Source organism: Podarcis vaucheri (genome assembly GCF_965113315.1).
Source record: "Podarcis vaucheri genome assembly, chromosome: 7".
NCBI lineage: Eukaryota > Metazoa > Chordata > Lepidosauria > Squamata > Lacertidae > Podarcis > Podarcis vaucheri.
This window is the reverse complement of record NC_138765.1, coordinates 34,252,522-34,280,234: the sequence shown is the minus strand read 5'-3', so window position 1 is coordinate 34,280,234 and position 27,713 is coordinate 34,252,522. Positions and strand designations below refer to the sequence as shown.

Sequence of the window (27,713 nt, the reverse complement as noted above, 5' to 3'; positions counted from 1 at the left end):
TAAACTGAAGCACCACTTTAGCTAATGGGGCCTCCTGCTGCTGCTGCTGCCGCGCCGCCACTGCATGATTTCTGTTCTCATCCTGAAGCAAAGTTCTTAACCCCAGGTACTATTTCTGGGTTAGCGGAGTCTGTAACCTGAAGTGTGTGTAACCTGAGGTACCACAGTATAAATGTGCACAAAGAGCAGCAGGCTGTGCTTTTAGCTCCACCCTTGATGTCACATTTGGTTTCCCCACCCCCCTGCTTGTGAGTAAGGGCTCTGTGTAATCAGAATACCAGCACAATCAGATGTCCTGATGTGAAGAGCCGCCACTCATTAGCAGTTGCTCATACATTGAACTTCCTCCTTGCAGAACTGAGGCCCCCATGTGGTGGATGGGGCAGGGAGATTCAATGTTGGGCCAGCGTTTAATGCATGGCCCTGCTTTCTACACATGTATTCCCTGTACACAAGTCATGCGTGAATAGGGCTACAGTCTCAGCATAAGGGCAGGACAAGACCATGCAGTTCTGTGAATACAGCACTGAATTGTCCTCTTTGGTGCTTTCTGAAGAGGATCATAGCTCAGTTGTAGAGCATCTGCTTTCCATGCAGAAGGTCCCAGGTTCAGTTCCTATCGTCTGCAGATAGGACAATGGGAGACCCTGGACAGCCTCTTCCAGTCAATGTAAAACAGTGGCAAGGAACCTATGGCCCACCAGATGCTGTTGGATTACAAGTCCCATCATCCCTGATCAGTGGCCATGCTGGCTAGGAGGTAGATGGGAGCCCAGCAGCCTCTGGAGACAACAGCTTCCCCGTCAGTGCTGTAAGCAATTCCTGAACTCAAGGAACCAAGGAACTCAGTCAGTAGATGCCAGATTACTAGGTTCCTAAGCTGTCCAGCCTGTTCAAAAGCATCCTGGCAAGGGAATGCATCCTGGTAAACCCTTTTGGTAAACCCTTTGCACTGATGGGGGGAAATGTTTTCATCTGGTGAACCCTGCTTCCATTTTATATTGTTTTGTTTCAATATTGTTGTTTTATTATAGGATTCTGATGTGTCCGGATTTTTGAACCCCCCTTTAGCAGTGTTGGCTGGTATTCATTGGGACTGGTAGGGCAGAAGACGGGCGGGCGGGGGGCAACCATAGCTGGAGCCAGAGCCAATGACAGGGAAAGCCAGCTAATTCTGGTTCCGTTCCCATCCTCCTGCCTGATGAGTTCTAAAAAGGCAAAACTGAGATGGAGGAGGAGGAAGCGAACAGCCAGGGCCAGCCCCTGGGCTGGTTTTGAGTAAGAGGCATGCAGCGTAGGAGCAGGCTGAGGTTGGTGGGACAGCGCCCCATTTGCCTTTAGAGACCACCCTCCGCTGCTCTTTAATCTGTATCCAATCCATGGTGTCACAGTATTCCAAATGTGGATATGCTACAGAAATGTCAGGGTGGCATAAAGCAAGTCGCAGAGATGATACATGACCGGCACAGGACTGTGAATATGTTCCCATGTTGACTTTTCTGACTTCTTCTAGGTGATGTCCACATTGGAATGATTGACAGGAATGGACAGTTGGAGGTAGAAGTAATAGAGGCCCGGGGACTCAGTCCAAAGCTAGGATCCAAGTCCGTTCCCGGTGAGTAGCCACATCAGAGAAGGCCGTATGGATAGAAAATATCACATATGACAACCGGCATGGAGCAATTGGATGTGGTTTGGGGAAAACAGATTAGTGGACTCAATTTGGTCCATGGACTAGAGGTATCCCATGGAGGAGTTAACTGAGTTGTTCCTAGCTGTTTACTTGTTTCAAAGTGCTAAACCTAGTCATTATACATCCTCCTGCCTCCTTTAGAAGTAGAAAGAATATGTAAAATGGGGTTCATGTTTGTAGAGAGGCAACTGGGAATTAATATATTCAGGTCTTCCTTTTGAGGAAAAAGTACAGGGAAGACTAGGTCTTTTCCAGTAACTCCTTCCTCACTTAGTTTTTCCTTCTAAGAGTTTTACCATCATTAGTCTCACTAGGACACCCAATTCCCTCTAACATATTTTTTTAATTCTGGACACACAGATTATATAGTCTGACTTAGTAAGAGTGCTAATAAATGCTTAACGTTTAATTAATTCATGAGATGTTTTCATAAAGTGCTATTTGATTATACCTTTGTTGCCTAAATATCTGGCAGGTCCTTTTTAATCCTGCCCCAGCTTCTACCTTTTTCTTTACCAGAAGGCAATATTTTATCTGAGTTTCCCTGCCACAGGATAATTTTGTTTAACCATAAGGACAAATGAAAGTGCCTTAATGTAAGAATAAAGTCTCCCCTCAAGCCCTATCCCCCAGAGACCTCAAAAGTGTTTCATCTGCTAGACCGCCTCAAAAACCAGCCCCAAGACATAGCTGCTGTTATAACAGGCCATTCATGTTTCTTTCTCTCTGCCAATGCAGCCACCTACATCAAGGTTTATCTGCTAGAAAATGGTGCTTGCTTGGCCAAGAAGAAAACAAAGACTGCCAAAAAGACCTGTGACCCGCTCTACCAGCAGGCCCTACTCTTCGACGAGGGCCCTCAGGGAAAAGTGCTACAGGTGATTGCTTTCCTCCTCTTTAAAGGGTAAGAGGATCACTACCGCAGCTCATCTTCCCTCGGACAGAATATGTCCTGGTGGTACATGAGGGAAATAATATTCTAGAAGCTTTTATAGGAGAGCAGCCCATTGGGGCAAAGTGAAAGTTTCTGCTGAGGTAAAATGCCCTGATTATGGGAAGGGGCTCAGTAGGTCTGTGTGGGCGTGTGGGAAGCAATAAAAAAGCCAGGGTGGTGTAGTGGGTAGAATATTGGACTAGGACCTGGGAAACCAGGGTTCAAATCCCCACTCAGCCATGAAGCTCACTGGGGCCAGACCTTGGGATAGTCACTGCTTCACAGGTTGTGGGGATTAAATGAGGAGCAGGGAGAAGTGTGTACGCTAAAACCACAAGACAAAGGATTTGCTTCTGCAAAGCCCCAGTTTTAGATAAGAGAGAAAATACACAAGGCATGTTCAAAAATACATACAGTAAGGCATGTTCAGGCATTCACAAATGCTGAAAGTGAATGAGCATTTCCTCAGTCCCTTATCTTTCCCAGAGGTCTGCTTTCTCAGGGTCCCCCAATGCAAGTGGAAGCTCCTTACAGATCTTCCCCACACAACAGGGGAACTGACAGCCACTGTTCAGGGTTTCAGGGAAGGAACATTTCCAGCTCTACCTGGAGAAGTTGGGGATTGAGCCTGGAACCTTCTTGGTTGCAAGGTAGATGCTCTACCATTGAACTACGGTCCTTCTTGCATAAAGCAGCCCTTCGGTTGACTCTGTAGGGAGGGATTAAAAGGGATATAGTTTATGAATGTCAGCAAGTTAAAGGCAATGGAGCTCAGGATTGCTGGCTGTATACAAATTATTATTATTATTATTATTATTATTATTATTATTATTATTATTAAGCCATGCATGTACTATTCTATTTCCTGCTTTCCTGTGTGTACAAATGTCCAGAATCTAGTTCAGATATAAAGAAATTAGAGGTGTCATTTTAGATTTCATATGGGGCCAAGGAGCTGGTGTTAAAAGCCTGCTCTTCAGTATATTCAAAATAGATTGCAAACAGAAAAGGAAAGGAATGTAGCATTAATGGCTCATTCATACCTTTCGCCCCTGTGCTTTCTAGGCACAGGTGGCACAGGCTGTGCTTTAAAGTGCTGTGTCCTCCTCTTTAAAGCTGAATAAGAACAAACAGAAATTTGTTTTTTGTGGATTGCTGTTTGCTCTGATTCAGCAGTAAAGAGTGGGCTTTCATGGGGAAAGCACCAGGGCAAAGACAAACCCAACAGCAACAACGCTTGGACATGGTGCTTTAAAGTATACATCTGTGCCTGGAAATGCGGCATAAAAGGAAGTCTAGACAAGCCCAAAGACTATATCCTGTGGTTACATTTTTATACTTCATAGTTGGCATAGTAATGTTAACCACAAAGGTCAAACAGTTGCACATATATTCCCCATTTTGGAATACAGGGATTTAATTGTTTATTTATGTATAGAATTTACAAGTTTACCTTTTGATGGGAACATCCTCAAGGTTGGCTAGCAGCTTACAAAAATCAGTACAATTTTTTATAGAAAATATAGTTGGTACGCATGTCTAATATACTCTCAGTGCATGTCTGCTCATAAATAGGGATTTTTCTCATTTTACCAAATTCAGTAGTAGTAGTAGTAGTAGTAGTAGTAATAATAATAATAATAATAATAATAATAATAATAATAATAATATGCTGCCCATCTGACTGGGCTGCCTCAGCCACTGGGTGGCTCCCAGCAGAATACTAAAAACCCATTTCTGCAGGAGTGTGTAATTCGTACATTTTTGTCTGCCATTTTCACTAATAAGTGCATTTTATGCATGCTTCCCTTAATATGCACCTGTTTTTGGTCACAAAATCTAGAGAAGTGCTAATTTCAATGGACAGTTATGTTTTGATTTGCATATTATTTCAGGAACTGCAGATTAGGTAGTAACATAACCAAACGTCTCCCTAGTCAGTTCCACTGAACTCATTGGGACTTACTCCCAGGTAAGTCAGTATAGGATTGCACAGATTAAACTGCTTTTGCTGCAATCCCTCTTCATGCTTGCCTAGGAATAAATCCCACTGAATGGTGTGACTCACTTCAGAGTGAAGATGGATAGGACTGTCCTGTGGATTATTTTGTCACCCAGCGGCTGTATTGCACCTCACAGTAAACCAGGGTGAATGGTTTATCACCATGCACAGATCACTCCCACTTTGCTCCACTAGGGAGAAGGAGCAAAAAACCACAGTCCTTGGCTTAGTATTACATCTGAACCAGGGTTCAAACAAGCCATGATCTGAAGCTAATGTTTGTTCTTGGCTTACCAATCATGGGTTGTTTGGAGCGAAACAAACCACAATCCCTGGTTCAAATGTAATGCTTTTGGGGAAGATATTCATGTTCTCTGTGAAGCACTAATCATGGTTTAGGATGGTGTGTGAATGCACCCAATGTGTAGAACTAGGGAGTTGGCTAGAAACATAGGGGCTCCTAAGGATTAATCATGTGGTCTGAAAAAGCAGAAGGTGGACAGATTCCTTCCCAACTTCTCTAAGTGGTATATCTGGTAGGCATCCTCCTTACTTTTTACTCCCCATAGTGAAGTTCTGCTGGCAGTTCAACTCCTCCTTCTCCTTCATTGTAGGTGATTGTTTGGGGAGATTATGGGCGCATGGACCATAAGTGCTTCATGGGAATGGCCCAGATCGTTCTAGAAGAGCTGGACCTGTCCAGTGTGGTGACCGGTTGGTACAAGCTCTTTCCCACCTCCTCGCTGGCGGACTCCACCATCGGACCCCTTACACGACGCCTCTCCCAGTCCTCTCTAGAGAGTTCAATAAGTCCGTCTTGCCCTTAAGGATGGACTGGGAGGAAAGAAGGAAAGCAAAGGAGGAGACACCCTGCTCTGCCACAAATTTGGTAGCATGGTTTGTAAATATCCCATGTCTTTCCCTCCCATCACCCTTCCTTCTACTTCTTCACAGAGGGAAGACTGCTACCAACGATTTTAGGCGTTCCCTCACTCACCCTGCAGGTATGCGATTATAGGAAGAGTTAATTCCAGAATGTGGTGGGGGAGGAATTAAAAGGAGATGGGGGTGGGAGGAAAGGAACATGTGATAAAAGGCAAGTCATGTGGCTGGCTCCCCATTTTCAAGACTGTTGCATCACTTTCAAACAAATTGCCTTTGAAAAGGAGTCACCCATTTCTCACATCTCTAATGCATTTTGGGGGACACATCTCCAACCTGACTCAGTTAATCCCATTGCAAGTAGCATGTTAATTGAATATGTTTCTTTCCTGCTCCATATTGTTTCATTTCCATATCTCTGAAGGAGAAAGTAGAGCTTTTCTCATTTTTGTTTAGAAAAAAAGAAAAAAGAAAGACTGACTGAAATCAAGCACTACTCAGCTTTTTAAAAAGGAATGTAGCATCTTCAGACATTATGTAGCCTGCCATGTGCTCACAAATCTCTCTGCAATATATGGGTAGACAGTTTTCCTCCTGAATTTCTGGGTGCAAGCCTTGGAAATGTTGAGCAAGCAATCAGAGTTTTGTTTGTCTTGCATATAAATGGTGGGAAGACAGGTGATTCTGCCAAAGTTGTGAAGTGGGGGGGGGGAGCTATAAATGGTGCATTTGACATGACTGTTAAGTTTAAAGCATATTAAGGTTCCTGTTTTGCTTTCTCATCTTATGAACAATTTAATTTGTTTCTCCTACACCAACCAAGGCATTAGCCTTTGGGCATAATCCAATCTCTCAGCCAAGCCCCACTGGAATTGTGGGGCTTGTGCAAGAGCCCAATAGCACTGCATTGCTTCAGCTGAGAGATGCACACAAGATAATGACAGAGATTGGTGTCCTTTGCAGTTTCATCTTTGCATGGTCTTTGCCTTTGCCTTTGCATCTGGGTCCAGTTTGCAACCCAAGAGGCAGGATGTCAAACCGCTGGCATTCAAATAGAAGGTGAAGCTTTCACTGGACAAGGTAGAATATGCCTCTTTGAAACCCTATTGGTGGGCATATCTGAATAGCACATTGTGGTTTTCTCATAAGGGTGAATGTGGTTCTGTCAATCTACTGTTTTGAATTTAAAACGTTCTGGCTGCAATCATAAATGCACTTACTAGGGAGTAAGTCCCCACTGAATTCCCAGTGGGGTTTTACACCTGTGTAAACCTGCATAGGACTGGGTTATTAGTTGTGTATTCATGTGTTTTTAAGTAGCAATCTGGCACCCAAAGCAAGGGCCAGTTCCTGTAGCAAAACTGAGAATTACAGCTTTTAATGAAGGTGCCTACTAAAATTTGATGAAATTACTCAGGGGAGATACTACTGGAAATCATTATTTCTTCTTCATTATTCCTATGTTTTTTAAGTTTCACACTGACCGTAGTGTAGGAGATCTAAAACAGAAGGATCCCTTGTCACTGCAGAAGCAAACAAGAAGTTTTGGGACAATTTCTGCTTGCCAGGTAGCTTTGGATGTTTCATATTCAATCCAACAGTGCTCAAATTGAGATTTTTAAAGAAATTATTATTAGTGGTAAGGAGCACATTTCACCAAGAAATTTCATAATATAATGCACAAGATAAGATATGGGTTCTTCTGTTGCTCTAGCCAAGCATGAAACAACCAAGTTCTTAAGAAGAGTTAGATTCAGAGAGATAAGAAAAACAGCAAAGAATCATTTCCACCATTGAAATGAAGTGGATGGCAACCTTTTGCTGATGATGATCTGAAGGGATCCTGTCTCTGCCCTCACAAGGCACAAAGATCTGCACAGTAACCCTCTTTCAGCAACTTTAAACCTTTCTGATCTTTTGGATTTGTAATTTATGTGCTTTCATGTTTAAGGCATCAGATTTACAATTTCAGCAAACCTGCAGCCTTCAGAGAGTTGATGAAATTCCATTGGTCTGGGTGTTCTCCTTGGCCATTTCATGCCTTTGTTCCAGTATTTTGTCCATTGTGGCTCCCCTCGGCCCCCCTCACCCCCAGAATAAGCAATATGTTGGTTTGCACCCAAGGTGCTCATTCTCTGGTTAATGTTAGAATGTCTTCAGCGGGGGTGGGGAACTGATGCTCACTGATGTGTTAGTCAAGTCATCTGTATTGATTGCTTTTTGCTATCCCCCTGCTGTACCTGCAGGTGTGGGCACTGCAGAAGATATAGCAAAGCATGAACTACTTTAAGTTATTTTGTCCATCAGCATTTATGACAACCAATGCATCCAACTTTGCTCTTGTAGAAAAGTGAACAGATCTGTTTGGAGGTGGAAAAAACGACTAAATCACCACTTAGGTCATGACATGAAAGTTATTCAATTGGCTGTCCAAGCCACCTACTTTCTTGTGCCAATAGTAGAACTGTGCAACCAAATAGACCTATTTCTTGAAACCAAAAGAGGGCGAAAACGAGATTTGCTGCCAAAGGCATCACTGAGCCCACTGTTTGTTTGTGAGCAAAGTAGGAAAGACCATTGAGATAGTGGACTAGTTGACTAGTTCCGCAAGTTACACCAGCTGGAGGAATATTCATGAAGCACCTAATGCCTCTGGGCCAGAATAGGAAGGAACTCTCTTGTAATACATGGCTTAAGTTTTCATAATGGCACCCATGCTCTGGAAAAACAAGAACAAGAGAGCATCACTTCTAAACACATTTCACCAGATATTTCTTCAGATGAAACTGGAACATTGTTGCCAGGCTGAAAGCACCAGGCAGCAGACAGAAAGCGGGTCAGCGATTCTCCATTCCTCTTGCATCCACATGGTGAAGTTATGACAAATCAGTTTCCAAGATGGACGCAGTATTCTTGAGCCAGTGCTGATAGGCATGAAAAACCTGACCTGCTTCACACTGCAGTCAGCCACACATTAGTGCAATCGTTGGACTGCTATGCTGTACATTAACTCAACCCACAATTACTGCACCAAACATCAAGGTTGGTCTCTGTGGGAGATGTTTCAAGAAGGGTATGAAGACAAGTCACAGGTGCAAACTGGGGCATAGAACCACTCAGTCCACATGTCAGCATATGGGCTTAGGCTTTATCAGTTGGCCCATAACAAAACTGTGGTGGTGGAATATCTTCTTTGCTTTTCTTACCATGAAGAACCCCAACCCATATTTGTTCAGCAATGTGTGAATTAAGATTAGCTCTATATTTTAATGTCTGCTTCCAAACATAAGTGCACTGGCCGGCATCCAAAGAAAAAAGCAATTAGTTTCATGCATGCATTCAAAGACCTTAAAAAACACACAACACATTTAAAACTTTTTTCTAATGGCTCATCTTTGTAGGCAAGGGGTTGCATCCGTGGACAGAAAATATAAAGGTTCAAATGGTATTTGAAAAAAAAAAAACATTCCAGATTCTCTTGCACTAAGCAATTTTCTAGGGGACACACAACCCATTCTGGTGGCAGTAATACTGTAGGAAAGAAAGCTGCTGCAAACTAAGGGCAATGGGTTCATAGGAGCTCCTTTCATTGGAAACCAAGCTACCAAGAAGCAGCTACTCTGCATTCCCAATCTTATTCCACTAATAAATGGGACTTTGAGTAGTTTCCCCAGCACATCCTGAAGGACAGTTGGGTTGTAGGGTGAAAGTATATCTGATGAATGAATAATTTGGTATTTATTTGCCCCATACATTAATCCAGGTTACAGGAAATGCATGAAGGTGGAAGTAAAATTGGGATCTATGGTTAAAACAAAGGCAGAGGGGGCGACTCATTTGGAATATTTCCTCTGGGAGTGGATATGGTGAACAGCAACAGTCTTGGCCTTGTGCTGTTAATTAATAGCACAAGACTAGCTGCTCCAGTTAACTGCTAGTTATTGGTTGTATACCTCATTATTTTAATTACTAATATGTTGTGACTTGTTTCAAGTGTTTGTCTGTCTGATAAAGGAAACTGTGGGTGTTGAGAAACAGCTGTGAGAAGCCTCCATTAGCACATCTCTTCCCCCGTTTGCTTTGCCCGTGAGTAGATACAGATTCAGAGTTTGTCTACTAGTGTGTGTTTATTTATTGCCATCATGTATATTTCACTTTAAAAAAAAGTTTACAAAAAAGGAGTCCACAGAACCACAATAAAATCACAATTGAAATAATATCAGATAATTATGAGCACTTCAGCACAAGCTGGTGCCCTCCAGATGTTTTAGACCCAGTCAGCACACATGTGCAATAACAATGGTTATTAGAGTTCATATTGAAGTTGCTGTTGAGAAGTAGGTCTTGTAGAAGTCATTTGTCCGTTCCACAACTTCAAAAAAAGTAGTAGTAGTTTTTGGCTTGAAAAAGCAGCCTCAGAACTGTTGAGGAGTTTTGGCAAAGGGGTGATGTGTGTGTTGATTGAGGTTGTTTTTAAGTCACTGGTCTCTGTCCACATTTAGGGGGTAGGTGGGTGGGAGGGGAAGAGAGAGAGATGTTTGTCAATTAGACATTCCAAGCACTTGCTGGAATGGAGGACTGTATTTCCGATATTCATAGCAAGGACCTCGAAGCAATGCTTTCCTGATCCCAGAGATGACAGCTTGTTCTCACTGGGCTTGGGGTGCAATGGTCCCCCCAAGACTGTGCACCTGGCTTTGGCCTAGTAGAGAACAGCTCTGGACTGTTAGCACTTTTGATGTTGGTGGCCTTGTTGGGGTTTTTTTTCCTTCTTTTTTTAAAAAAGGGCTTATTACCGTACCGTATTTGTTAACAGAATGAAAATCCTTCACCTCCCCATCAGTTTGGTCTTCCCATCCCTTTTAAACAAAGCAACTAGCAAAATAGCACAGGTGATACCCACTGAATTCCCAGAGTGTGACAATGGAAACTGGAGGCGATTCTACCTCTAAATCCCATTTGGCCTGGAGCTGTTCTGGAACTAGAATCGTGGTAAGGCCTGAGATCTATCCATAAGACAATTTAAAAAACACTCCCCAAATGACCATTTAAATAAAGAGAGACACTGATAAATGCAAACCTGATTTAGAAACCTCTTTATAATGCCATTGCTTTAAAATGAGACCTAATGCTTCCCTGAGAGTCCTTGTGAATATGATTCCTTCAGAATCGCTGCCCATGGCAGATGTGGTGCAGGAATTCATATATTTGCAGTTTTATGTCACTTTTCATTATAAAAAAATTCAAAACTGTATACAAGTAATTAAACTGCATACAAAACATACATACACTGTAAAAACCACATTAGCAGCAGGGCTGAGCAGCATCTTAGCCAGGGGTCAGCAACCTTTTTCAGCCGTGGGCTGGTCCACCGACCCTCAGACCATGTGGTGGGCCGGACTATATTTTGAAAAAAAATATGAACGAATTCCTATGCCCCACAAATAACCCAGAGATGCATTTTAAATAAAAGCAAACATTCTACTCATGTAAAAACACAGAGATTCCTGGAGCGTCCACGGACCGGATTGAGAAGGTGATTGGGCCTCATCCGGCCCCCGGGCCTTAGGCTGCCTACTCCTGATCTTAGCAGATGCCACTTCTAAATGCATAACAGAAAAAGATCTGTTTCAAAAGGGATGACAGAGAGGGAGTCAAATAGGTTAAAAGTTCTGGGGTTAAACAGAAAAAAGCTCTGCTTCATGGAGGCCAACTTGATTTCTATATATTATACTTTCAGCAGTAGACCTTAAATTGGTGGTGTTCATATGGAAACAGATTCCCCATGGGAGAATCTGGACCTAAACCATTTATGGTTCTTTAGGTCAAAAGCAGAACCCTGAACTGAGCTCATTAACCAGGGGTGGCTGACATTTGGTCCTCAACATGTAGGGACTACAGCTGACTACTGGGCATATTGGCTGGGGCTGAGGGAAGTTGGAGCCCCAATATCTGGAATGGCACAGGCTAGCCCTGCCTAGGTTAACAACCAATGGAGATTCTCTAAGGAGGTGTAATGCGACTGTGGCACGTTGCGTCTGCCAATAGTCAGGCAGCAGCATTCTGCTCTAGTTTAAGTTTTCAGACTTGCTTCAAGGGCAGTAACTGGAAAGCAGGCACATCCGTCACCTCACCCACATTTCCTTCTGTCAACAAAGTAGCATGGGCCATGGGACATTTCCATGGAGACACGGAGATGAGGAACAAAAGATTGACTTAGAAGCCTGACATGACTGAGGAGTGCAGAAGGGGTGTGTGTGTGACACGATCACAGCAAAGAATGTTTAATTAAGCAAGGGTGACACGAACAATCACTAGGAGTTAGAATACAGCAGCGAAGCAGGGATCAGTCTATTTCTGGCCTGTGTCAGTTTCACATAACCATTTCCCCCTCTTTTGGCATTAATCTGCAACTTATTTTCAGATCTTTACAAAAATTAATATTTAAAGAAGTATTTCATCTAGATATATTTTATCCCAAAAGATGAATTTTGGTACATGTTTTGAGCTGATAAGTGTATAATAAAATTTGGACCAGGGCGAAAGCCAAAAGATGATTATTTTCCAATCAGTGTATTTGTCTGGGAGGTGCAAATCTTTTGCTTAAAGATATGGACCAAATATAGTTCTCCTTCAAGGAATAGCTACGGTAGTCTTCACCATACAGCACAATAAAAGGTTTCTAAATCAGGTTTTAAAAATTGTGGTTTTGGGGTGTGTGTTTTTTTAAAGTACGTAGAAAGTCAATATTTTTTAAGCTGAGGTGGAGAACACTTTTGCCCTCCAGATGTGGCTGAGCTACAGCTGCCATAATCCTTGGCCATGCTTGTTGATGCTGATGCAACATCTGGAGGGCCAAAGTTTTCCCATCCTTGCTCTAAGTCAACCAATACAACTGCCAACCTGCCTTCAAATTTCTCCTATTTGGCTATCATTTTTTTTAAAAATATATATAATGGCCTTTGCATGATAGAGTTACCACAAAGTTTGAATACAAGGGAAAACCCCACACTTGGAGATTAGAGTTCAAAATCTCCTGGTCACACTGAGCACAAGAAGGGATGAGCTTGTGATGGGCAGTGGAAAATTTGATTATTTATGAACCAAGAAACATAACACACACTAACACACAAATGGCAATTTTATACCTGCGCTCTGTAATGTTTTCTATGTGATGTGGTCTTTCCTAAATGTAGAACTCTTGTATTTTTCTGTGGGTTTATATGCAGCAGGACTGACAGCTTTGAGGGTGCACGCTCAATTTTGTATAAACATTCTTGACAAGTTTTTTCTCCTCTTTCCAAAGGAGACAAGATGGATTAAAAAAAACGTTAATGTCTCTCCATTTGGCTTGTTAAATGCATGTACAGTATTTGGGCAGCAAGTAAAGACAATTAAAGCCAGTTTTGAAAACTGTTTTGACTGCAAACTGTGTTTGGAAAAGTTGCGCCAGTAGTATTTCCAGTTCTTGACTACAAGTTTCATACATCCAGTACATGCACCCACGCAAATAAGCTCCAAAGGTAGGTGTTTGCATAAATTCACACTTGGTTTTAATAGTCTACCTTAATTCTTGCAGATAGATGTACGTGGCTGTGTGTACGCCACACTAAAGATGGAAGTGATTCATTCAACTTCTCCACAATATTATCCCACCTTCATTAATCCTTTCACACTGTTGTCATCAAATGGTTCACTGATCTTGCTTAACGTTTCATGCATCTGAAACATCTGCTTTAACACACGTTTTTAGCTTTGAAATTGAATTTGAAATTGTTTCCCCCCTTGCTGTGTTGTCAACCTGCATGCATTTGTTTTTCTGGAATTTGTGCTCTTTTATCATCTCCATTTAGGCAAGACTTCCACTTCTTTAAGGAAGCCTTCTTGCATTTGATTATTTATCCATCTAAAAAAATTATAAACTGCTTAATGAAAGTACACCTGAGCAGCACAAACAAGACAATATAAAAGGCAGGTATCTAAAATAGTATAAGCAAGGGTGCATGCTTAATGTTAATGGGCAGGAAGTTCAGAGTAATTGATGTTGCCATGATGAAAGAGAGACTCTTGATAGACACAGAATCAATACTGTGTCATTTGTAAAATGTTTAACAGATTTACACTGAGGAATTTTACTTCCCTCCTTTTTAACTAGTCTCATGTTGAAGAACTTTCTGTTTTGAAATTAGATGTGGCCATGGTGGACTTTCTAGATAATTGTCCACTTACACCTTTTCCTGGGAGGTTTTTTGATGCTTGCTTCACACACCAGATTTCAGGTCCCTCAAAGCTTCTTTTAACTGCACAACTTTTTTTGTGACTCTTTAGTCTTTTGTTTCTGTATGCTCATTGCCAAAGTTCACCCCTCCCTAGTTTGAGGATCTGAAATACTTAACACCATCCCTAAAGGGTGAGTTTTCCCAAACCAGATTCTTCCAAGCAGACAGCTCCCTCCCTAAGAGGTCACTTAAAAACCCATAACATCTCCACGTGAGTGAAGCCTGTCTCCTTCAACAAGTACAAAATGTCCCAAAATGTTCTCGGTGCTTACCAAATCTATGTCCTTCCTCCCAGCACCAGCCTCACTGTTAATTTGCTTGTCAGACCTTGTCCAGGCAGCGATAATGAAAGCAATGCCTTTGAGGTCCTGGGCTTAACATCCTAAAATTTGGCTGCCAGGACCTTGAACTATATTTATGGGATTACAACACTCTAGGTCAGCCACCTTGGACTAAAGATAACAGATTTGAATTCATAAGAGCCAGAAGCTCACAGCACCAAGGACACATGCATGAGTTCTACCTAGCAGGCAAAAAAGCATACACAGGATGCTCCATGCAAACAAAAAAACCCCCAAAAAACCAATGCATGGTTCTGATTAGTTGCTGATTAGCAGAGACAACTGAAATTCACTCAGCATAGAAGTATTAAAGTGTAGAAGTATTAAAATAATTTTAACACAATGAGTTAAGATAGAGAGAAACAAGGTTTCACTGCAATATTTTTATTAAGGAATTTACATATACACAAGGTAAAGTAGACAGAAGATGCCTAGCTTTCATTTATGCTTTCTTTCAAAACCACAGATTGGATATTCTTCCTCTGTGTCGTTGCTGAGGAAAGTCAGACCACCCCAGTCCCATAGTTTGTATTCCACCACTAAAACTTTCAGGCCGGCAAGTGTGTGTGTTACACAGGGAAACAAAAAAGTGCAAAAAAAAGTGCAAGGAGAAAACTTGCCAGAGTCTTGGCCCTTTGATCAATTAGGTCATTAAAATGTAAAAGAAAGAAAATATTGGTGGGCAGGCGGGGAGAGGAGAGGTTGTTTAAATAGGTCGCCACCACTGGTGGTTAGAAAGAAGAAGCAGTTGTTTCAAAGTGGTGCCAATTTCACCCCATCTTGTTCACAGTTCCAGAAAAAAAGATTTGTGCTCGGGGACTTCATGGGAATTCTACCAGCTCCAGGGTAATAAATTTCAAGCTCATGAAAGGTGGAACTAGTTCTGGAAAACTCCATAGTGTGTGCGTGGAAATGGAATGTTCAGTAGAAAAAAGGCAAAAGGATGAAGGCAAGATAACTTTTTTTTTTTTTGGTATGGGGGAAGGGGGAGAAGAGATCGTAAACCTCAGAGAAGGGGCCTGATTTCTGAAATACAGGCCACCTCCCACCTTATGTGCACGCTCACATAGTTTAAAGAGCCAAGATAGTGAAATACCCAGTTCCATCATCAGTTCCATGGGTGTGGAGTTGGAAAGCAGCAGAGAAGGTTTCCCTTATTACAGGGAAGGTCCAGCCAAGATCACCAGAATGGAAAGCAAAACCTTAAAATAACCTCAGGGAGCAACTTTTTAATAAATGCGGAAAACAAACAAACAAACAAAAACCCCTCAAACGAGAAAACAGAAGCAAAGGAAGAAACAAAAGGTCCAAAATCCTGGTGTATTATTTCCACACCTGGGAACTGAGGGTTTGATTGGTTCCTTGGGCCCCTCCTCTGCCCATAGACTGTCCATATCCCACCATTCCATTTGTGCCATAGAAGTTCATCCCAGCCATCTGCTGCGTCATCTGAATGAGAGAGAAGGCAAGAAATTGGTCAGAAGGCCCATTCTACAATACCAGGGATGAGGAACCAGTGAGCCTCAAGATGCTATTTGACTACAGCTCCCATCAGCAGTGGCCAGCGTGGCCGATAACCAGGATGATGGGAGTTGGAGCCCAGCAACTTCTAAATTAGCCTTCGTCAACCTGGTACCTTCCAAATGTTTTGGCTGAGAACTCCCATCACCCCTGACGCTTAAGCCATGTTGGCTGAGGCTAAGGGGAGTTTCAGTCAAAATCTTCTGGAGAGTATCAGGTTGGAGAAGGCCGGTCAGGAGTGCTGCAGAGGATACTCATCCCTGTCCTACACACACCTCTTAAATTTCCTGCTCTGTAAACAGATTTCAGCTGGCTATGACACCTTTGCTGCTCTCATTTTTCTGGACTTGCTAGCATCTAGGTCCAATAACCAATTGCTAGTGACCATGGTGGTTCTCAGAATGGACTTAATGAGGTTCCACAATTTCTTATCCTTTACAGGGAGGTCATGATTGTTATGAAAAATGTCCATTTTCAGAATATGTTGGCAACTAACTCCATGGCTTACTGCTTGGAGTTCTGATGGATTGAACGCCACAGGAGCCTGATGTTCTGTCTCTGGATCCAAACCATCCAAGAAGGCGGCTGCCTCTTTGCTTAAGAGAGGCAGAATGCCTTCTTGCAATGCCCAGCCTTGAGCAAAGGCCAGACATCACATGTGCATGGTAGGGCTGAGCCAAATGAAGCTTCATCAGGCTCAGTCCCACCCCCAACACACAGACAGCAATGTTTTGAGGGGACTGTGAAATAGTTCTTAGTGAGCCCTGTAGCTATAAAAGGAAGCAACCAATGTATTCTAATGTATTTCATTTGCCCTTCACCACATCAGCACATAAGAGATGTGATGTCATCACACACAGTACATGATCCCCATTTGGCTGGGATTATGGGGGTGGGGGAAAGCTACTGAAGCAGCAGAAGAGGGAAAACAAGCAGTAGGTTAGTTAAAACCCTGCATTTGCCTCCATATGTTTTAGTTAGGGCTACCAGGCTATTGAAGGATTCAGTGAGCATATTACCCAAACCTCTACAGTGGTACCTCATGTTACATATGCTTCAGGTTACAGACTCCGCTAACCCAGAAATAGTGCTTCAGGTTAAGAACTTTGCTTCAGGATGAGAACAGAAATCGTGCTCCGGCGGCGCAGCAGGAGGCCCCATTAGCTAAAGTGGTACCTCAGGTTAAGAACAGTTTCAGGTTAAGAACAGACCTCCACAACGAATTAAGTACTTAACCCGAGGTACCACTGTATCTCTCAATCCCAAAAGGCACCTATATGAGAGACCCTATTTTAGTATCTCCTTTCATTCCCTCTTACAAGTAGAACACAAGAGCCAGAAAAGCTCACCCACCTCACCCTGTTTAACTCCCAGCCTCCATTTGTTTCAAGCATTTCATTTAAGAAACTTTGAGAACTGTTACACAGAAAACTCTATAGAATGAGAATACACAAAAAGTGAGAGGCAATTTTATTTGTCAACTACCGTACTTTTCTGTGTACGTACTTTTTTTGGGAGGACTGCCCACAGTTGTTGAGCTTTTTTTGGGGGGGAGGGGGCAAGAGTTGTTGAGCTTTTTTAAGGCAGAAATGCCAAAAAATCGACCGGACATTTGCTGCAGCGACAGCCAATCAACAACAGCCCTTGCAGCAGCCACCAATCACAATCTACAACTCGTGGCCCCACAGTGCACTACCCATGTATAAGACGACCCCTAATTTTGAACATGATTTTGGAATAAAAAAACATAGTCTTATACACAGAAAAGTACAGTAACTCTACTGACTAAAAATCGATGCATCACTTCAGGCTTCCCCTCACTCATCCTTGATCTCCTGTATCCCCACACCCATTTCTCAGGCTTCCCAATTCGTTGAAAAAAGAGCAGACTAGAAATGTAAAAACTAAATTCTACATTATCTGTAAGAGCAGGCAGCTTGTTTTTGTGGGAAGCAAGAGAGCTTGCCCAATGCCCAAAGGAGTTATGCAGCAACCACCCTTGCCCCCAATGCCCCCTCTTACCTGGGCAATATTCCACTGTAACTGCTGTGCTGGTTGCACCCCATACACGGGGGGTGGGACGGGTGCCATGCCAGCCACGTACCCAGCCTGCTGTGCTGGCATCATCCCATTGGGGACGCCGATGACTGCTGTCTGCATGCCGCCTACGTAACCCGCTGGGATCGCCATGGGTGCCACCATGCCAGCTGCTCCCTGCTGTGCCATCATCCCAACTGGTGGTGCCATCATGCCACCCATCATGCTGCTGGGGGGTGGCATGCCTGGAAAACTGGGGTATGCTGCAGGGTACCCCATTTGGGCTGGGGTGATGAACACAGCTCCTAGATAAGATTATAAAAAAAGGTGTTAGTGCTGAAGGGAGTCCTGGGAGGAGTCTGGGTTATTTCGATTTCTCTGCTGACATGCTGTCTTTATGCCTGACGATCCCACAAGGCAGCCTTTCTTTGCTACTCCATTCTATGGGCATCAGAGTTTGACATTTTGTGTGAGTCACACCGATTGTAATCAAGAAGCAAGGTTGGGAATTGGGGGTGGGGCAAGAGGAAGAGACAATCACCTCTTCGCATACGCACATCGAAATCAGGAACTAACCTTGGGACGAAAGACTAGTAATGCATTCCTCCTCTGCAGCCTAGAAAAGTGCTCTCAAAGGGTGTGAATGACGTAAAACAGTCTGTGATGATGGAGACAGGGAGTGGGAGGAGGAGAGTGCAACTACTTCTTTCGCATGCAGCGTGGTGAAGCAGTTAACAGTGTCAGATGAGGGCTGCATCAGAATGCTAGCCACACCACTGCTATCCAAATACAGGATATCAAACTAAAGGCAGAATCCGATGCAGAGTAGACCCTTTTCAGCTGCTGTCCCTCCCCCACTGCAAATGGCTGTAGAATGCTCTCCCCAGTAAGGACTGCCTGGACTAGGTGCCAAAATTAATACCGTATTTTTCGCCCTATAGGACGCACTGGCCCATAGGATGCACCTAGTTTTTTGGGGGGGAAATCAAGGGAAACATTTTTATTCCCCCCCCCCAGGTTTGCGCAGCCATCCCCAAGCTAGAAGAGGGAGAAGGAGCGCTCCGTCTCCCTCTTCTGCCTTCAGGGACAGCTTGGCCCGCTATCCCGCGAGCTTGTGGGGCTGGAGGGGGGAGAAGCAGGCTTGCTTTTCCTCCCGCCAGCCTCCAGTTCAGGTCGGGGAATAGCGGGGTGGCAGCGCTCCGCCATCCCCCTATCCCCTGAGCTTGTGGGGCTGGCGGGGGGGGGGGAGAAGCAGGCTTGCTTCTCCCACCCCCAGCCTCCAGTTCAGGTCGGGGAATAGCGGGGTGGCAGCGCTCCGCCATCCCCCTATCCCCCGAGCTTGTGGGGCTGGCGGGGGGGAGAAGCAACCTTGCTTCTCCCCCCGCCAGCCTCCAGTTCAGGTCGGGGAATAGCGGGGTGGCAGCGCTCCGCCATCCCCCTATCCCCCGAGCTTGTGGGGCTGGCGGGGGGGGGGGAGAAGCAAGCTTGCTTCTCTCCCCCCCGCCAGCCTCCAGATCAGGTTGGGGAATAGCGGGGTGGCAGCGCTCCGCCATCACCCTATCCCCCGAGCTTGTAGGGCTGGGGGGGGGAGCAAGCTTGCTTCTCCCCCCCGCCAGCCTCCAGATCAGGTCGGGGAATAGCGGGGTGGCGGCGCTCCACCATCCCCCTATCCCCCGAGCTTGTGGGGCTGCAGGCTGCTGCCCACAAGCCTTGCAAGCCCGTGGGACATCCCTCCGGGCTTGCAAGACTTGCAGATAGCTTCCTGAAGCCTGGAGAGCGAGAGGGGTCGGTGCGCACCGACCCCTCTCGCTCTCCAGGCTTTAGCGAAAGCCTGCATTCGCCCCATAAGACGCACACACATTTCCCCTTCATTTTTGGAGGGGGAAAAGTGCGTCTTATAGGGCGAAAAATACGGTAACTTTTTGGTGCCCAGTTACAAAATATCTCTTCTCCCAGGCTTTCGATAACCATGCTTATTGCTGTTTTGGAAGGGGGGCGTAGGAGAGAGAGAGCACTGCTTTACTGCTAAACTTCACGGAGATATTTTTTTTTCCACCTAGAGATGCTTTGTACTGGATGGTCAATAAATCAAACAATAAGTCCATCAATTTCTACTATTAACTTTCCTAACTCGTGATTTCAGTGGGCTTATTTGGAGTATGATGAACATTAGATATCACCACAGCATCTAGGAGAAGCACTTTACTTGCCTGTCATAGCCCCAGCACCATGAAAAAACCAACATAAAACATTGACACAAACTCTTCAAGAAAACCAATTGCATATTCAACAAGCCTTCCTAGCTTTACCATTAGAACATCTCCATGACAGTCTACCAACTTGAACAAAACCTTTCCTAAGTTTAGAAGCTGCACCAAACAATGCAACTTTATGCTTCAAACCCAGCAAATGAGTTAATCACTTACAAAATTATTCTCTACTGGTTACATTCATTCGCCTTCCCCAAATATAGCATTAGCGATAACTGGCCACAGGATCTTTCCCCTACCCTTTCCATCCCTCACTGGGTACCTTGTGCAGGCATTTGTGGGGTCTGGGAGCCATATAAGGAGAGGATAGAATCCTTTGAGAGCTGCTTCTTCCCCATTTCTTCTGACTTGCTTCCAGGCTCTGGGAAAAGGTTCAGGTTTTCAGGAACAGAACCAGCACTCCCAGCTGTGGGCATAGAGCCAACAACCTGGCAAAAGAATGTACCATGTTTATTCCCAATGGTGGAGGGAGGGAGAAAACAAGGGATACAGCATTCTCTCTAAACATTCAAAAGCATTTCACAAAAATATTTGAGATACTGTATCTCATTCTCTGTCACCAAAAAGGTCCTCAAGGTAATGCACAACAAACCAATTTACAGTCCTTACACAGCAGCCCTGCATGGTAGGACAATATTGCCATTCCCATGCAACAGATGAAAAGCGGAGGACAAAAGAAAAGTGGATTTGCTGCTCTTTGAAATCTCAGCCAGATAGTCCATCAGGGACAAATAAGAGCAGATAGACAATGGAGAGAAAGATGGTCAACAGCTCCACAGTCGGCCTCTAGCTTTTTCTGCCTGCCTGTGAGGATCTTCAGAATTCTCAAGAGGAAGAGCCTGACTTGCACAGGGTTAAGTAATGTGTAACCAGAATCTAGTTACAGTGGAACCTTGGTTGTAGAACGTAATCTGTTCCAGAAGACCGTTCGACTTCCGGAACGTTTGACAACCGAGGTGCAATTGCCAGTCAGCAAATTCCTTTAAAAAATGGGGAAATGCGCCTCAGAAGCCTTTTGACTTTTGAGGTGCGTTCGAAAACAGCAGCATTCACTTCCGGGTTGTCAGCATTCGGCTTCTGAAGTATTCGACAACCGATGTTCTACTGTATATGCAATTCACCACTGATGTTGCAATCAAACACTGAAAGCAGAACATGTCAGCCAAGCTTTCTTTGCTACTCAAATTGATTTAACAACAGTGAGATGCAACAATATACAAGCATTTGGAAGCTGGCTGCAAGGGTACACCAGCTCATCAACATGAATCTTCCTCCTCCTTTCGTACATGGGCTGTTGGGTATTCTACTTTTCTCACCTTCCTCTCAGAGGTCATGGAGGCAAACAGGTCCAAGTCCTTCTCTAAACAGCTACTTGATCTGCCATTGGGGAGGGTCGTTGAAACAGGAACATCTGGAAAAGAGGAATGTAATGGGAACAGCCTGAAAGGGGGGCTAACTAATCCAAATCCAGTAGAAATCCACTGGTGGCCAGCGGCCCAATCACCAGCTGGCCCGCCACTTGCTTGGGCCTTTTGACCCCAAACAACAAGATGTATCAAATCCCTCTAGCTATATGAAAATTGTGCAAATTAGGGTGAGTTCTCTCAACATGGATTGTATCTGTTGCTGTGTTCACATGGAGGGCAAGGAGCTACACAGAGCAAAGTCCCATCACCTAGACCAAATGAAATCTTATTCAGCCTCCCCATTACCTCTGGCTTCCGAGGTTTCATCAGGCATTGCTCACACATGTACAAGTGTAACTTGGCAGCTATGCTGGCAGCAGGCGGTGGATTTATGGCCCTCCAGATGTTGTTGGACTCCCAACTCCTATCAGTCCCAGCTAGAATGGCTAATGGCCAGAGATATTGGGAGTTGGGAGTCCAATTGTGTCTGAAGGGCCACAGGGATTCACCATCCCTGCCAGAGGGGCTACAAATTTGATTTAATTTTTTTTACATGAAACGTAAGATTCTTAGGAAGCTGAATTTTACTCCATATATTGTAATCTATGCAGGACTTGGGGAAGACACAAAGCATTGGCTTCAGGATATAAAAGGAGAAACTGCCACAAACGTTAGTGCTGCCCACCCCCACCCCCACCAGCCATCTATCTTTTTTTGAAAAAGGCAGGCTGGAATTGTCATGATCTCCACCCTAAACTAGGCACCCACCACTAACCCAACCCCAATGGCTCATGGTGTATATTAATTTGGGCCACAGTGTCCTTTAAACCAAGCTATGCTCTTCACTTTGCTGATCCTGCAGAAGCAACTGAGACCACAAGCTCTGTTGCAGTGCTGGGTAGCAGCTGCAGCTCAGAGAAGACTCAATTCGGTGATTTCTGCTGCAGAGGCAGAATTTTAGTACCTCAAAGGATATGTTCCTGGGCCCCAGCCCCCATCAGGGGACAATTCTTGGGGAGCAAAGGCAGAATATTACATGCTACATAATCTGGAAAGAAGAGAGCAAGTGCAGAAGGGAGAGTAATGCAGAGAGCAACATCTGCAGCTGTTCCTTAACCTCATTAAGAGGGAGGTGAGCTGCTGCAGCCAGGATAAGAGGAATTTCATGCATGGCTTGCAGTTTTGCTTTGTCGTCCCCCTCCCTTAAATGTTTCATCATCTTTAAAGAGTAACAGTGAGATGGGCTGGGATCTAAACCTTGGTGCCAGATAGAACTGTGTGAGCTGCAGAAAACAGAAGAATAGAATATCTAATTCACTTTCAGCTCAAAGGCAGCCCTACACCAACAGTCTAGTTCAGTAAAGCCTACTCCGACAGGCAGCAGCTCTTCAAAGTTTCAGGTAGAGAGAACTACTGTGCTGGAAGCCCTTTTGATAGGGTATACAAGGGACTGAACCTGGGGTCTTCTGCATGCCAAAGCACCTGCCAGGTTATGGGTGTGCAAAACCCCTATGCAAAAGCACAATGATGTAGAGGCAGAGACAAGTTATACTACACTGGAGCCCACCACCCAGGCAGGTCACAGAATCCTATTGCCAATGCCAATGGTGTGATCCATGCTGCCAAGATGCCACCTGCCAGGAGCATGTCACCTGAGGGAACCTGAAGCACCCCTTTCTGCACAGGTATACCTGCAAATCCTGCCTAACAATCTGCTTTGCAATCTACCAAAGCAACCAGATCTCTGTAGGCTCTTCCAAAAGAAACAATGGGTGGAAGTAGATCCAGGAACGTCTACTGAAAGGTAGAGGTAGCACTGAAACACCCCAAAGGATTTGTTGCTGTGGCCTCTCTAGGGAGCAGCACTTGTTATTTCTGCCTCCTCTACTCACGAATGCCTAGTTTTAATACCACACAGAGTATGACATCACCTTGCTGTGCTCTTCTCCACCCACACTGCTGACTGGCAATGGTGCAGGCAGGGGAAGAAGGCAAGAACAAGGATGTTGCGTTTTATGTTGTGTTCAAAGTGGCTCTTTTGAGGAAGGCAGTCCCAGGAGTGTGGGAAGGGAGACAGACTGAGCCATGGGCTCTCTTGGAACACCCAGTCTCATTCCTGAGTGTTTCAGCAAATGTCGTTTATGCAGTTCCATTTCAGTCGAGGATGAAGAATGAAGGATTAAAAGGTTAGGCCAGATTCTTTATAGGAGAGGTTGGTCTTGGAACTTTGAAGGCAGTGATTTTTATGCTTCCCTGAAACACAGAAGTATAGCACAGAAAGCTGCCTTATACAGAGATAGGTAATTGGCCCATCTATCTCAGCACTGTCTGCAGTAGGGGTGGGGAACCTTTCTGGCTTGGTGGGTCAGAAATTTATTCCCACCCATCATGTGTTCCAATTTTAACAGGTGGTTGGGACCACCCACCTCTTAAAGTGGGGAGAGATAGTGAGTGACCAGTAGGCTTGAACTCCTTACACATCAACGGATGAGCAGGAAATTCAATCCTGCTTTCTTCAGGTACACAAGTGAGTTCCCAGCAAAGAACCCGTTTGTGCACCCAAACCAAACAGGATTGGTTCCCGTGTTGATGCATTGCAGAGGATTCTGGGTGACACACAGTTCACACAGGGGTAGTGCAGGGCCTGACTCTACATAAGCTTGGGAGCATACAACAACACACCATATGCTCCCCCACCTCTCACACTGCAGAGAATGGGCAGTAAAATCAGGCACAAGCTGTCTTTCAAAGAGGCTTGCCTGCCATGTGTGTTTTCCTTATGGATAAAAGCCCTTTGTTCAAGGGAACACAAGAGTGGACAGAATACCCTGTGGCAGCTATTTAACCTGTTTCCAGCACCTACAGTGTGTGTTATCATGTACAGAACATGACACCAAGGTGCATTTGGACAAAGAAAAAGCTCCAAAGCGCACGTAACCTTACCAAGTCCCAGCAAGTCCATGACGGGCTCAGAAGATCTGGAAGGACTTTTCCTGGCATGAGAGTCGTCTTTCTTCTGAGGCTGAGCCAAATAGAGTACAGTTACTTTGATGCAGATTTCGCCAATCTGGTGCCCTCCAGACGTTTTGGACTACGTGCTGGCTAGGGCTGATGGAAGTTGTAGTCCAAAACATCTTGAAGGTACTAGGTTGCCAAATGTTTCCTTCACATGTTGTCAAAAGCTGCCTCCAGTTTGAAAAGCTTTTTCAAATGTTTGGAGGCTGTTTGAAAAGCAGAAAATAAACCTACTAAGTAAACTGGAGACAAGCAATACGGAGCACTCTAGATGTTGTCAGACTACAACTCCCATCATACCTGACTACTGGGCCTTGCTGCCGGGGAGTTGGGAGTCAAACAACATTGGAAGGGCATCTGGTTGCCTACTACCAAAGTAAAAGAACACATGCTAGTTCTGTACATAAAGAGGGTTTACTCAAATTCCCAACAGAAAACAAAACAAAAGATACACGGAGCATAAAATTACAGTCCCAGATGTTAACACGCCCCCATCTGTCCATCTGAAGTTCAGGAACAACCACACACAGCAGAAGGGAGGGTTGTCTTACCATTTTCACTTTCTCAAAGATTATTGGCTCCAGCTTTTTCCCTGAGGCTATCTCTTTTTTCCATTTGTCATCCTTTTCTCTCTGTGTATACAATCAAATGAAGCAGTGAGAGAGTGAGGAAGGTAGCTGAACATGACATTGTCTTTTCCAGGCCAGTGGGACAGAAAGCCCAGCTGGTCTGGCAAATGTAAAACCCCTTAAACCACACCACACTTCCCCAACAAAAGCGAAGCATTCCTAGTTTCCAGCCATATTACGTCAGAAATGGGACATGTGTTGGTGCTTATTCCCTTTCAACTTCTCCAATTTGCAAGAGGACACAGTAGCCACATCTGGCTGCTGAGCAAATGCAAAAAAGGTTCAGGTAGTCTAAAGTCCTAGTGTGCTGACCAAGATGGCAGCCTCTGGCAAGCTCAACTGGATATTTTTTTTTTGGGGGGGGGAGGTGAAGAACTCTTATCCTATCTACCATAAAAGGACAGTTTAGATGAAAATTCTTCCAAAACCTGGGCCACCAACAGTTTGGCTGTCTCATGCTAACAAATTAGTCCAGATTATGGCTTTATACTCTTGAATTTATAACACTGCTTTGTATGCAGCAGATCCCAGATTCAAATCCAGGGATCTTGGGAAGCCAGACTGGAAAAGACACCTCTCTGTCTGAGGTCTTACCCTGGGGGTAGTCAGTGTGGCTCCTTCCATGCTTTGGACTACAACTCTCATCATCCCCAGCTGGCACAAGGTAATGGAAGTTGTAGTCCAAAACATTCAGAGGGCATTATGCTGGGGAAGGTTGCCTTAAAAGGAGCACTGCCAGTCAGAATGAACAGGACAGGGTTAGATGGGACTTAATGGACATCATATATTCAGGATGCAGCAAGCATTCTAATGCATTTAATACTTACTCGCAACACGTTGATGTCGAGGCTTCTGTCGATGTACTTCTTCTTTTCGTATTTGTCCCTGATAAAGCCCTCCACTGCTCTGCACGGATGTCAGTTAAAGAAGAACAAGGAAGGGTTGACAGCTTGTGCACAACATGGTTAGGTAGCAGCAAGATTGTAGCACGAGCTAGACCTCTGTCATGGCATGGTTTGACCCACACCTTCTCTATTCTTGTTGAAAAGGTAGACACTGTGACCACCAGGATCCTTGGCTCAGTTGCTATAGCTGTGCTTGCCAGCCAAGTCCAGCAGAGGTGGTGACAGTGCCTTACTCGTATGAGCTACAGGACATGTGCAGATCCAGCAGCAACCCAGTGCCTTTTATGGGGCTTTCGCCTCCAATCTACCTAGACTGTGGTGGGGATACCATTTTAAGCCCAATAATTACATTCCCGTCTGGGCAACCTTCTGAGGGCCACATGACAGTGGCAGGTGAGGCCAGAGGCAGAGGTGGGCAGAACAACAAATGTTTTTACTTTTGTATGGTAGGCTAGTTTTTACACACACATCCCTCTCTATCCTCCATCCAAGCCAGAAGCATTATCCAAGTTCAAGTGAATGTACCAGCTGGGCAAAAACACTCAGGGTGCAAGCAGAGGTGGTGTGGCCTGGAGGGAGTCTGAGGGCTAGACAGAAGGGCTGCATTAGTCCCCTGGGCCTGAGCTTGACAATTAGAAATGCAGAGGCCATAGCCTTGGAATGCACAACACACGCCAAGATTTTTTGAGCGAATGCTGTGCACCACCCACTCCAGTCAGTTCTCTCTTCCCTCCCTTTGATCAGCCCCCCTGCCTTGCAGAGAGACAGAGAGACACACACACTTCGCTTTTCCAAGGAATCTTGGATACAGTATAATTAAGCTCAGCGTTAAAAAAGCACCTAGAACTGAAAGAGGAAGTGAGAAAACACCACTCTTCCAACTCCAGCTCTATGGACTTTTCATGGGTGAGAAAAGTAACCACCCTCACCATCTCATGACCAAGGGGGATTTATAGGAATACGGCTCAAAGGTGGCACGGGTGCCAGGGGAAGACCTCAAAGGCACAACTGCACCAATGGGCACCATGGTAGCAACCCCCCCGTTTGACCCGGTGGGAGTGGGACCAAGATCATGACTGCAGGGAGAGGAGAGCACATGAAGTTTCACCACCTGTTTTGCTGGCCCTGCATTCAAGACCCGTAGTCACAAAATGGGACAAACCCACAGCATCCGTCTGCTTTGCTGTGGGCAGTCACCCCTCTAGCAACAGCACCTTCTGCAGCCTAATTTTCCAAAAAGTGCCAAGTAACAAAGAGGCCTCAATGAATACAGACTCTAACAAATATTTTTAAAAGTTATACATTCCATTTAAGGTAGACTTCTGCTCCCTTCAAAAGTATGCATTCAGAGATTAGTGAGATGCCCTCCATGCAACAAAGTCTTAGCATCAATATGCTGGGAGAAGAGAGGCAGAAGAAGGATACTGGTCCGTCTGAGGTCGCCTGAAGTTCTCCGGAAGGTAAGCTTCATAGAGGCGATTTGCTTTGCCATTCCCCATCTCCTGCATGCACTGGAACAGAAGCAAGAAACCTTCAATAATTGCATGGAATCGGGTGCTGCCAGTTAGGCTATTCTTGCCATTGTTTCACTTTGAGCATAAAACATTTTATGGAACCCAGAATGCAGGAGTATCACAGAGCCTGCTCTGTGCTGGCATGAAGGAGATGAGAGTTTTCAAAGTCTGCCAAAGCAGTTTCTGAAAGGTGCTCCTACACCAATCTGCAGAGTCATCGGTAACGGTGACTTAGTTAATTCATGTCCTCGATTTCTGACAGATCAGCAGAAAATGGCTGCAGCT

The 27,713-nt window shown here is 44.7% G+C and overlaps 2 protein-coding genes across 7 annotated transcripts in view; one reads left to right on the top strand and one right to left on the bottom strand.

Moving 5' to 3' along the window:
• The window catches only part of RIMS3 (regulating synaptic membrane exocytosis 3), a 62,858-nt gene extending 49,931 nt beyond the window's left edge, over nucleotides 1-12,927 (top strand). For 3 of the 4 annotated variants that reach the window (XM_082229155.1, XM_082229156.1, XM_082229154.1), the window contains exons 5-7: nucleotides 1,514-1,615; nucleotides 2,432-2,571; nucleotides 5,244-12,927. In XM_082229155.1, coding sequence (XP_082085281.1) covers nucleotides 1,514-1,615; nucleotides 2,432-2,571; nucleotides 5,244-5,456 — 455 coding nt within the window. In that variant the 3' untranslated portion in view covers nucleotides 5,457-12,927. Of the gene's footprint in view, nucleotides 1-1,513; nucleotides 1,616-2,431; nucleotides 2,598-5,243 lie in introns of all 4 variants that reach the window. The other variant, XM_082229157.1, reaches the window with a different exon arrangement.
• Nucleotides 12,928-14,499: 1,572 nt separating this feature from the next.
• Nucleotides 14,500-27,713, bottom strand: part of SMAP2 (small ArfGAP2) — a 29,889-nt gene continuing 16,675 nt past the window's right edge. For all 3 annotated transcript variants that reach the window (XM_082233175.1, XM_082233174.1, XM_082233176.1), the window contains 8 exons: nucleotides 27,340-27,425; nucleotides 25,837-25,915; nucleotides 24,932-25,012; nucleotides 24,309-24,387; nucleotides 21,276-21,370; nucleotides 20,222-20,387; nucleotides 17,675-17,994; nucleotides 14,500-15,580 (listed from right to left, as the gene is read on the bottom strand). In XM_082233175.1, coding sequence (XP_082089301.1) covers nucleotides 15,455-15,580; nucleotides 17,675-17,994; nucleotides 20,222-20,387; nucleotides 21,276-21,370; nucleotides 24,309-24,387; nucleotides 24,932-25,012; nucleotides 25,837-25,915; nucleotides 27,340-27,425 — 1,032 coding nt within the window. In that variant the 3' untranslated portion in view covers nucleotides 14,500-15,454. The remainder of the gene's footprint in view (nucleotides 15,581-17,674; nucleotides 17,995-20,221; nucleotides 20,388-21,275; nucleotides 21,371-24,308; nucleotides 24,388-24,931; nucleotides 25,013-25,836; nucleotides 25,916-27,339; nucleotides 27,426-27,713) is intronic.